The sequence below is a fragment of the Theropithecus gelada genome, chromosome 4 (genome assembly GCF_003255815.1).
Source record: "Theropithecus gelada isolate Dixy chromosome 4, Tgel_1.0, whole genome shotgun sequence".
In the NCBI taxonomy this organism is placed as follows: domain Eukaryota; kingdom Metazoa; phylum Chordata; class Mammalia; order Primates; family Cercopithecidae; genus Theropithecus; species Theropithecus gelada.
Genome location: NC_037671.1, coordinates 45,723,454 through 45,735,558, shown reverse-complemented (window position 1 = coordinate 45,735,558; position 12,105 = coordinate 45,723,454). Strand labels below are relative to the sequence as shown.

The 12,105-nt window shown below is 46.7% G+C and overlaps 1 protein-coding gene across 2 annotated transcripts in view; it reads left to right on the top strand.

Moving 5' to 3' along the window:
* Positions 1–313: 313 nt before the first annotated feature.
* ZNF318 (zinc finger protein 318) overlaps positions 314–12,105 on the top strand; it is a 39,283-nt gene continuing 27,491 nt past the window's right edge. Inside the window, exons 1-2 of one of the 2 annotated variants that reach the window (XM_025383035.1) lie at positions 314–836; positions 4,375–4,523. In XM_025383035.1, coding sequence (XP_025238820.1) covers positions 438–836; positions 4,375–4,523 — 548 coding nt within the window. In that variant the 5' untranslated portion in view covers positions 314–437. The remainder of the gene's footprint in view (positions 837–4,374; positions 4,524–12,105) is intronic. The other variant, XM_025383036.1, reaches the window with a different exon arrangement.

The following is a 12,105-nucleotide window of genomic DNA, read 5'->3' as shown; positions in this document are numbered from 1 at the left end:
GGGTCACGTGGCCTCCGGGGGAGGGGAAGTGGGTGGCTCAGCGGCCGCCATCTTGAGGATTCGGAGGCGGGGCGTGCAGAGCTCAGGGCGCGCGCTTCGCTTCCCCTCCCCTCGCCCAGCCTCGCACCGGCGTCTGTGCTCCTCCCCACTTTTCTTGGTTCCTGCGGCCGCTCCCTGAGTGGAGGAGCGGGGAACCCCGGAGGCGGGGGGGGGGGTGTGTCGGACGCGTGCTCGCGCCCTCCAACCGCCAGCCGCGGGGGCGCGCTCGGCCAGGCCCCCGGGGCGACGCGGGGCCGAGGGGAGGGGGCTGCTCCCGCGGCTGAGGCAGCGCGCAGCGGCCGAGGTGGCGGCGGCTGCAGCTCCGGCGGCGCGCTCAGGGCCTGTGTCTAGGGCGCCCCTGGGTCAGAGCTGTCGCCGTGGCCGCCGCTGCGAGAACCATGTACCGCAGCAGCGCTCGCTCCTCCGTCTCTTCCCACCGGCCTAAAGACGACGGCGGGGGCGGCCCGCGCAGCGGCCGCAGCTCTGGCTCCTCTTCAGGCCCGGCTCGCCGCAGCTCACCGCCGCCTCCGCCCTCCGGCTCCTCATCGCGGACCCCGGCTCGCCGACCCCGCTCGCCCTCAGGGCACCGCGGCCGCCGCGCCTCGCCGTCCCCGCCACGGGGTCGTCGCGTCTCCCCGTCCCCGCCTCGGGCCCGTCGCGGCTCCCCGTCGCCACCGCGGGGCCGACGACTCTTCCCGCCGGGCCCGGCCGGCTTCAGAGGCAGCAGCCGAGGGGAGTCCCGCGCCGACTATGCCCGGGACGGCCGCGGAGACCATCCAGGCGACAGCGGCAGCCGGGTAATCCCACCCCTCGTCCAGGACTCCCTCCATCTCCCAGCCCCCTCGCCCGGAATTCCCGTTTCCAGAAACGCCCGGGGCCTCCAGACCAGGGTCCTAAGCGCGAAGCCTCCGGCCAACTCCCTCGGGGATGCCGAGCCTGGAGGCTTCTGTCAGACCCCGCAGCGTTGACACAATAACGGACTCGGGAGCGCACGGGCGCCTGGTCGGGAGTGCGCGCTCCGTTCCTTAGGAATAGGCTGTTTCTCTCACGCCGGGTGAGGTGTGGAAAGTTTGCCAAGGCGAGGGGCATTTCGTCCAAACCGTGTGCCTTGGTACTTTTTGTAGAGTTGACGTGTCCTCGGGGTTCCGTAGTTTTCATCCCCTTACACCTGAGCTGCCTCCCTGGATCTTAAGGAAAAAAAGCCGAAATGTCAGTTTTTGTGGCGAGTTAGGGACACTTGAACCCTATCAGGCTTTACGTCTAGAGTGTAAACTGTTAGCTTAAATGAATTGGAGCTGCTTCTTGGGAATGAAGTGTGCAGGACCACAGTCATTGCCATAGCCACTAACTCTTAATCAAGTTCTGTGCCAGGAATTATGCCTAGCCTTTCACTTTACACATTCTTTAACCCTCACAACTCTTTGAAGTGAGGCCGTTAATATTATTCCTTGTACATCCGAGGAACCAACCCAGAGAGATTCAAGTAACTCGACTAAGGTGACACGGCTAAGTGGTGGAGCTGTGATTCAACTCAGATCCGCCTGGTTCCGCAAACCCGTGATTTGAACCGCTATGTTTCACTGCTAGAGGAACGCAGCATGAGATTAAGTTTAGTTTTAGAAATAGTGTTGACCTTTAACCATAACCACCACCTCAAGAGATCCCCTAGGTGGAGTCTGGTGTTTGGGACTTTGTTTTGTTTTTAGTTCTTCAATCTTTTTATTATTATTTGAGAAAGAGTCTCACTCTGTTGCCCAGGCTGGAGTGCAGTGGCGCGATCTCAGCTCACTGTAACCTCCACCTCCCGGGTTCAATCAGTTCTCCCATCTCAGCCTCCCAAGTAGTTGGGATTACAGGTGCCCACCACCATGCCCGGCCTCTTTTTTTTAACTTAGTAACAAAGTTCTGCTTTTTTGAGTGGCTCTCTAACATGTATGTAAGTACTGTGAGTACTTTGGTCAAGGGTAAATTGTTTTGTCACTATGTTAAGATATTCAGTTGAGCAGTGCCAGTGTGGGTGGCAGTCACTACAGAGGAAGCAAGAACAGAATGCTTGTTTCCACAGCCTCCTTTTCTTCTCCAATGCACAGTGTATTTGCTCTGGTCTTTTCTGTCTGAGTAAATAGCATCATCCATTGCTTACATCAGAAACAGTCATTATCTCCCTTGTTCCCACATCTAATTTGTCAGATTACCTCATCTGTCTAACCCATTAGCCTTACCTCTAGAATACATCCCCAAAACTGCCCTCCTCCTGCCATCACTCTGGTCTAAGCCCTATTACCTCTTGCATGGATTGTTGTATTTGGCTCCTTTATGCTCTGCTCTTGCTACCCTCCAGTTTATTCTGGAGGGTACCCAGAAATCAAAATGATTTTTAAGCCCTCACTTTATACATTGACGTGTATTTATTGAGCATCTACTTTGCATTAGGCACTGTTCTGGACTGCCCTGGGGATACAACAAAGCACAAACCAGGCAAAAACTCTTATCCTTATAGAGTTAATATTCTGGCAGGGAGAGTTGGATAATAAGATGAAGTTAGAAACACCATGGTATGTTAAATGTAATTAAGTACTAAGAAGGACTAAGAAGTACTAAAATAGGTCCGGGCACCGTGGCTCAAGCCTGTAATCCCAGGACTTCGGGAGACCGAGGCCGGCGGATCACGAGGTCAGGAGATCGAGACCATCCTGGCTAACACGGTGAAACCCCATCTCTACTAAAAATACAAAAATTAGCCGGGTGTGTGGCGGGCATCTGTAGTCCCAGCTACTCTGGAGCCTGAGGCAGGAGAATGGCATGAACCCGGGAGGCGGAGCTTACAGTGAGCTGAGATCCCGCCACTGCACTCCAGACTGAGGGCGACAGAGCGAGACTCCATCTCAAAAAAAGGAAAAAAAGAAGTACTAAAAGCAGAGAAGGGAGTTACAGTTTGTGTGTGTGTGTGAGTGTGAATAGTCTTGCTCTGTCACCCATGCTGGAGTGTAGTGGTGTGATCATACCTCACTGCAGTCTCATACTCCCACACTCAAGCGATCCTCTCGCCTCAGCCTCCTGAGTAGCTGGGACTACAGGCGTGTACCACATCCCAGCTGATTTCATTTTTAAATAATTTTTTGGTGTAGGGAGGGATTTCACTGTGTTGCCCAGGCTGGTCTCAAACTCCTGGCTTCAAGTGATTCTCCTGCCTCAGCCTCCCAAAATGTTGGGATTACAGGCATGAGCTACCATGCCTGGCCCGGGGAGGTAAAATTTTTGATAGAGTAGTCAGGGAAAGCCTTCTGGGAAGGTGATTTTTGAATAAAGATCTGAAGGAGGTGAGGGTGTGCTGTGCAAGCATCTGGAGGAGAAATGTAGTCAGATGATACCACTATCCTGTGTAAAACCCTCCTGTAACTTAATTGCACTAAGGATAAAATCCAAATTTCCCAACCGTGGTTTTTGCCTGTCTTTTCCTCTTCTGTCACTTTGCTGCAGCCACACTGGCCGTTTTTCTGTTACTTAAAATACACCAAGCTCAATACTGAGGTGGTTCTTTCCTTTGCCTGAAACATCCTTCTACCTGTTCTTTGCAAGGCTGACATGTCATCTTTCAGGCCTCAGGTTATCACCTGAGAAAAACCTTTTCTAACCATCCTATCTGAAGTAACTCCTTTTATGATATCATATTTTAATGACTTTATAGCACTTACCAGAAGTACTTTTTTTTTTTTTTTAAACTTCTTTTTGGCTTACCTCCTTCACTAGAAACATGTAGGTTCTGAGAGCAGGGACTTCATTCACTTCTCTTTTCCCATGCCCAGTAGAATGAGAGGTCGCTGTTTAGGAGAGTTAGAGGTATGGGCTTATATCTCTAAGAAAATGATAATTTTTAGAAAGTGCTTTATTTTTGGAATAGTGTCGTACCATAACCATTTCTCACCTTGTTGAACCCCAATTTTGCCGGGTGGTTTTTTGTTTTTTGTTTTTGAGACAAGGTCCTACTTATTGCCCAGGCTGGAGTACAGTGGTGCAGTCATGGCTCACTGCAGCCCTGACCTCCCAAGCTTAAGCTATCCTCCCACCTCAGCCACCTTAGTAGTTGGGACCACGGGTGTGGTGTGCATCCCACACCTGGCTAATTTTAAACTTTTTAAATTGAGATGGAGTCTGTGTTGCCCAGACTGGTCTCACATTCTTGCTTGGGCCTATACATCTCAGCCTCCCTAAGTGTTGGGTTTACAGGCATGAGCCACCATGCCTGGCTAACTTTGTAACTAGGGAGGAGAATGTTTTTGGATACAGGGATGTCTTGACCCTATTGACTAACCATATTATCTTTTACTTTTGTAGAGACGCTCTCCTGGTCTGCGTTCTGACTCTTTGGAAAAGAGCTTAAGGATCACTGTTGGCAATGACCACTTCTGTGTTAGCACACCAGAACGGCGACGGCTTAGTGATCGGCTGGGGTCACCAGTGGATAATCTGGAAGACGTGGACAGGTAGGCATCACCTAAGGCAGGGCATACTATACTAGTACTTGAAGGCAGAAATGTTGCTGTTTTCTGAATGATATATTTGAAAGGATGGTGCCAGCTCTAAAGTTATTTCCTATGCCACATGTCCAGTACAAAATATAACGTTGGGATAGAATTTCTAAGTGGGAAGAGTATAATGATGTATAGACTCTGTTGCTGAATAAATTGTATAGAAAAAAAGACTTTAAAAAGGTCATCCTAGTCTGATTAGAAAGAAGAGGCTGAGGGAACATAATCAGAGTCCTCCAAACCAAGAACAGTTGAGATGGTATAGATTCAAAAACAGTAAAACTATGAGAGGTCCCTTTCCAAAGAAAAGTTCTGGACAAAATGGGAAGTCTTTTTAAAATGGTGTTATTTTTTAGCTTATCCAGGCTGAAACATAGATTCAGAAAGGGTTTAGATAAGTTCATGTCTAATATATGTGTGTATGTGATGTGAAGTAGATAAAGTATTAATAAAAAACTAGAGACCTTCAAAAATGTTTAAGTTCAGTTATCATTTTACAACTATTGAGTGCTGAGGAAGGGTAGATACACCCAAGAGAGTTGGATATAGACCTCAGGTGCTAGGAACTTAACCATATATAGAATGTAAATAATCACATCAGGTGTTTTTCAGCTCACAAAAATCAAAGTGTGGATGGAAGTTCAGGAAAGCACTCTTTCTCAGAGCTGAGACCTTGACTGTTATGGTCTCTGCCCAGCACGTTGGGAGTTTTGACAAATGAGTAGCAGTAGCAATAAATCAATGTGATGTAGTTTCAAACTGAGACTGTCACTTGCAGTGTTGCACAGAGCATATCTAGGTGGGTAGGGGAGAGCTGGGCAGGAAGTCTGAGGACCAGTTTTGCTGTTGGTAATACTTCAAAGTTCCATTGGCTGTGGATGCAGTGAAGCAAGGCAGAAGAGTCTTTTTTTTTTTTCCAGGCTTAATTCACTTTATATTTCTTATATAAAAACCCTATGTTGTAGCCACAGCTGGAGCCTGGGTCCTCTGCACAGAGACTCTGGTGTGTGTCTAGATGAGGTGGTCAGTGAATTCCTGATAGGGAGACTTGGTGAATCCAGTCTCTTTCCAGAGGTCGGGTGTCAGGTAGCTGTAGGTCTTAGAGATGGCATCAAAGGTGGCCTTGGCAAAGCCACCCAGGGTGGCAGTGCAGCCCCTGGCTGAGGTGTAGCAGTCATCGATACCAGCTGTCATGAGCAGCTTCTTGGACACGGGCTGAGACAATGCCAGTGCCCTTGGGCGCAGGGATGAGGCGCACCAACACAGAGCCGCAGCGGCCTGTCACCTTGCAAGGGACAATGTGGGGCTTGTGGATCTTGTTCCCCCAGTAGCCTCTGTGCATAGGGAGAATGAAGAGCTTGGCCAGGATGATGGCCCCACGTATGGCAGTGGCCACCTCCTTGGAGCACTTAACACCCAGACCGATGTGGCCATTGTAGTCCCTGATGGCAATAAATGCCTTGAACCTGGTGCACTGGCCAGTGTTGGTCTGCTTCTGCACTGGCATAATCTTCAACACCTCATCCTTGAGAGAGGCCCCCAGGAAAAAGTCAGTGATCTCAGATTCCTTGATGGGCAGGAAGAAGAGATAGTTCTCCAGGGACTTGATCTTTATGTCCTTGACCAAGCAGCTCAGCTTGGTGACAGGCATCCACTCCTTATCCTTGGCCTTGCCTTCATGAGCTCCGCGGCCTCAGCCCCATCCACGGCTGCAACCCCGGCCCCTCTGGGGAAGCCACCGCGGTTCCCCATCCCAGGGCCCTGGGGCCTCTGCCCCCACCCCACCCCTCCCACTGACATCATCCGCCATTTGGTGTTTTCTCATAGAAGAAGCAAGGCAGAATAGTCTTATGTCATATAACATTGAAGCTTCTAAAGGGCCTCAAGATATGTGACTGTATTACTTAATTGGGGCAGTAGCCCTTGCCCTTCTGGCTGCTTCTGTTTTGGGAAATGATTGAGTAGGTAGCCTGTGTAGGTGGTACGTAGTATGATTGTCTTCGTTCTTTGCTGAGGTTTTGAGTTAGTTTCAGCAGTTCCTCTTCTTAGGCCTAGTATGTCACTTCCCCTTTGCATAAACTTTGTTATGCACGTGTGCGTCAGATAACTAATTGTATTTTTAAATTACAGAAATTAAAATTTTTCCTCTTAGGGAGTTTGGGGTGGCAGTCTTCTTTCTAGAATCGTGTTTTAGAGACACGGGTCTACTTTAGAGAAAGTGAGATTGAGGTTCTAAACAGAGATACAAGGCCATTTAAAAAATACTGTTGCCCCCTACACATTTCTCTTCTTTCCTTTTTGTTCAGTATGGTTTGTGTGGATAATTACTGTCCCTTAAAACCAGGCCACAGGACCATTGGCATACTCAGGATGTCTCCTGACAGTGAGTCTAGTCTTCAACCAATGATACAGGCCATTTATATCCTTTGTATGTAGATGTTTGGGCCTGGCGCAGTGGCTCTCACCTGTAATCCCAGCACTTTAGGAGGTTGAGGTGGGCTAATCACTTGAAGTCAGGAGTTCAAGACCAGCCTGGCCAACATGGTGAGACCCTATCTTTACCAAAAATACAAAAATTACCCAGTAGTGGTGCATACCTGTACTCCTAGCTACTCCAGAGGCTGAGGCAGGAGAAGCTTGAACCTGGGAGGCAGAGTTTGCAGTGAGCCCAGATTGCACCACTGCACAGAGCAAGACTCTGTCTCAAAAAAAAAAGAAAGAAAAAGAAAGTGTATGTAGATGTTTAGGTTTTTAAAAGTTATTTATTAATTTTTTTTTGAGACAGAGTCTTGCACTGTTGCCCGGCTGGAGTGCAATGGTGCAATCTCAGCTCACTGCAACCTCCGCCTCCCGGGTTCTAGCAATTCTCCTGCCTCAGCCTCCTGAGTAGCTGGGATTACAGGTGCGGGCTACCACACCCGGCTAATTTTTTGTATTTTTAGTAGAGATGCGGTTTCACTGTGTTGGCCAGGCTGTTCTCGAACTCCTGACCTTGTGATCTGCTGACTTCGTGATCCACCGACCTTGGCCTCCCAAAGTGCTGGGATTACAGGTGTGAGCCACTGTGCCCAACCCCTTTTAAATTTATTTTTAAGAGACAGGGTCTCACTCTATCACCCAGACTGGAGTGCAGTGACACGATCATAGCTTAGTGTAGCCTCTAACTCCTGGGTTCAAGTGATTCTCCTGCCTCAGCCTCCCAAGTAGCTAGGAATACAGGCACACACCACCCAATGCCCAGCTAATTTTTTTTATTTTTGTAGAGATGGGGTTCTCACTGTGTTGCCTAGGTTGGTTTCAAACTCCTGAGCTCAAGTGATCCTCCTGCCTCAGCCTCCCAAAGTGATGGGATTGCAGGTGTGAACCACCATGCCTGGCCAGATGTTTATTTATTTGTTTTTTTTCTGAGACTCTAGTATTCTTTCTCTTCCTTTATTGAATCTGTTAAGTTTTATATCAGGTTTGGATGGTAACGAAGTTGGGTTTTAGTGTCTTCACCTTAGCAGCCCTATATGTAGGACTGTAATTCTTCTGAAAAGGGAACATGAACAGGTAATGTGAAAAATTCTAAAACACTTGGCTTCTAAAGACCTGTGGATGTGAGGTTAATTTCTCCTGTTCATCAAAGTAATTTGCACATTTAATGTTCCATTCATGGAGCTGTTTATTTTTTAAAAATCAGGCCGGGCGCGGTGGCTCAAGCCTGTAATCCCAGCACTTTGGGAGGCCGAGACGGGTGGATCACGAGGTCAGGAGATCGAGACCATCCTGGCTAACACGGTGAAACCCCGTCTCTACTAAAAAATACAAAAAAAAAAAACTAGCCGGGCGATGTGGCGGATGCCTGTAGTCCCAGCTACTCAGGAGGCTGAGGCAGGAGAATGGCGTGAACCCGGGAGGCGGAGCTTGCAGTGAGCTGAGATCTGGCCACTGCACTCCAGCCTGGGCGATGGAGCGAGACTCCGTCTCAAAAAAACAACAACAACAACAAAAAATCATTATCTTTTTAAAAGACAATGTCTCGCTCTGTTGCCCAGCCTGGAGTGCAGTGGCGTGATCATAGTTCACTGTAACCTCAAACTCCTGGGCTCAAGTGGTCCTCCCAGCTCAGTCTTCAGAGTAGCTAGGACTGTGGGCTACATTGCCATACCTGGTGAATTAAAAAATAAATTTTTAGAAATTGAGGGTCTATCTATGTTGTCCAGGCTAGTCTCCTGACCTCAAGCAATCCTCCTGCCTTGGCCTCTTGAAGTGCTAAGATTACAGGTGTGAGCCACTGTGCCCAGCTTATCTCCTAATTCCTTCTCCTTATTCTGATAGATTGAAGGAGTAGGATTTTTTTCCCCTCTGATTTACTTTAGGGAATAGAAGCAAACAGCTTTCTTGGGGCATTTTTGGGGCTCATGAACAGAAAAGAATACAGAGTTTAGGCTCTGAAGGACCTTTTAAAATATATATACATTTTTTAACAGCTTTATTGAGATGTAATTTGTATACTATGTAATTCACGCATTTAAAGTGTACAGTGATTTTTGGTATATTCAGAGTTGTGCATCCCTCACAACAATAAATTTTAGAACATTTTTATTATACCAGAAAGAAGCTCTGTGCCTTCAGCCATTACTCCCTCCGCCCTACCCCCAGCCGTGGGCAATCACTAATATACTTTCTGTCTCTATAGATTTGCGTATTCTGGACATTTCATATAAATAGAATCATATAATATGTGGTCTTTTGTGACTGGCTTTTTTCACTTAGCATATTTTTTTTAAGGTTCATCCGTGTTTGTAGCATTCCTTTTTATCGCTGATAATATTTTATTGTATGGGTATACCACGTTTTGTTTATCCATTCATCAGTGGTGAATGAATGGATAACATTTGGATTCTTTTCACTTTCGGCAATTATGATTAATGCTGCTCTGAACATCGGTATAAAAGTTTTTATATGGACATATATACATTTTTTTAAAACTTGTTTAACAGAGATTTGTAAACATAAAAATGTAGAATAGTATAGTGAACCCCCATGTCCTCATTACCCAACTCCAGCAATCAGTTTTTTAAATAGATAGACCTTATTTTAGATAACAGTTGAACTCTTAACCAAGGCTTTCAGGGAGTGTCCGTCATTGGACTCTTTCAGGGTATAGGAGATTGTACTCTTTTTAGGGCTCACTCTTACTACAGCCAGTTCTCTTCTCATATCCTTTTGGAGTTCTGGGGAAGGAGGACATGAGCTTCTAATAAGCAGCCTGATTTATGCCTACATATATGTGATAGCTTTATTAAGAAAACTGTTTTTATGCAGGCCAGGCACGGTGGCTCAAGCCTGTAATCCTAGCACTTTGGGAGGCCGAGACAGGCGGATCACGAGGTCAGGAGCTCGAGACCATCCTGGCTAACACGGTGAAACCCCGTCTCCACTAAAAAATAAAAAAAAAAAAACCTAGCTGGGCAAGGTGGCGGGCGCCTGTAGTCCTAGCTACTCGGGAGGCTGAGGCAGGAGAATGGCATAAACCCGGGAGGCAGAGCTTGCAGTGAGCTGAGATCGGGCCACTGCACTCCAGCCTGGGCGACAGAGCTGAGACTCCGTCTCAAAAAAAAAAAAAAAAAAAAAAAAAGAAAACTGTTTTTATGCCTTTTTTCTGTCTCATTCTACTGGAGATTCCAAGTCTGGACTGAGGCTTTTTGAGAGCCATCTCATTTATAGCTTCTTGATAGTACTGGATTAGATCTTGGGCTAGTATGCCATTTCATGGTGACATGTAATAGTTCTAGTGGGGAGCTGAATGTCGGAGTGTGAATGAACTTGCCACTCCTCATCGAGCTTATGTTTTCTCTCCCTATACTAATATGATCAGAGACTTCTTGTGTGGTAAATGGTGTTTTGACAATGGAGTGACTCAACTCATGAATATTCCTCTCTGGAGATAGGTGTGTTTATGGCTGACAGACCTATAGAGAAAAATTTTTACCCCAGTTTGATTTCAGAAATCATCCTTGGTTTATTCCCATTTATTCCTATTTCATACTACATTGAAACTTCAACATTTCCCAAATTCTTGGGAAGAAGGTGGGTAACAGAAACCTGGATTCCCACAAGTGGCATTCTTGTTAGAGAAGGTAAATAAAGTATGTCCTTGATAACCTTTCATAAATTTATTCCTAGGTCTACAACTTTGAACAAAGGCAGGCTGGTGAATAAGAAAAGGCAACGTTTTGAGGTTCTGCTGGCATAGTCTCAAGAGATAGGAAAGCAACTACTAAAAAAACTAGGAAAAGTCATTTCTAGAAACTCACAAAAAACAAAAGCAGCTACTAGAAACTGCAGAAAACACTAATAGTTACCATCCTCTAGATGATAATTCACTCTGGAATGTGAGTGACATGTAAGAACTTTTATTTTTTATTCAGATTATTTAGAAATTTCATACATAAAATGCTAGAGGATCTTTATTTCTGTCTATGATTTAAACCAGAAACTTTCGTTTTGTGTCATAGCCATAGCCCCCGAGAAGGTTAGGACTATTGGGTGTGGTATAGAGTTCTCAGCTGAAAGAATAGATGTCCCATCCTAGATTTTTACCTCATGCCACAAAAGTCTGAGACATTTGTATTTAATGAAATAAAAATATAAGGTGAACCAAACCATCACTTTCTCGTTTCTAAGCCCGAGAATAGCAGAGTTTTTGTAGATATCCAGAGAAGGCAAAGAGGGTGGCAAAACAGGCTGTGAGAGAGTTTTTTGGTGTTTAATATGTGAACCATCGAGGCAAAGCATTGGAGAACCTTCTAAAACTTATGAGAAAATCATGCTAATTAGAATAATCATTTTTTTAAAAAGTTACCCTATAGTGAAACTTTTTTTCCAATTGAATTGTTAGAACCTTAATATACAGACTTAAAGTTGGATATAGTATGATTTAACTGGGGTAGAAGGTCCAGAGCCCTGCTGGTTTTGCTTTTCTAGTACCTCCTTTCTTTTGGTAGCTCCTGAGCACTCTTTACAACCTCTGGAACACAGCTTTAAAACCATTGATTTGAGCCACGTGGGGAGGCTTACACCTGTAATCCCAGCACTTTGGGAGGCTGAGGCGGGCAGATCACCTGAGGTCAGGAGTTCGAGACCAGCCTGGCCAACATGTGAAACCCCATCTCTACTTAAAAAAATGCAAAAAAATCAGCCAGCGTGGTAGTGCACACCTGTAATCCCAGCTACTTAGGAGGCTGAGGCACAAGAATCGCTTGGACCAGGGAGGTGGAGGTTGCAGGGAGCCAAGATCACGCCACTGCACTCCAGCCTGGGCGACAGAGTGAGACACTGTCTTAAAAAAAAAAACAGAACAGGCCGGGCGCGGTGGCTCACGCCTGTAATCCCAGCACTTTGGGAGGCCGAGACGGGCGGATCACGAGGTCAGGAGATCGAGACCATCCTGGCTAACACGGTGAAACCCCGTCTCTACTAAAAAATACAAAAAACTAGCTGGGCGAGGTGGCGGGCGCCTATAGTCCCAGCTACTCGGGAGGCTGAGGCA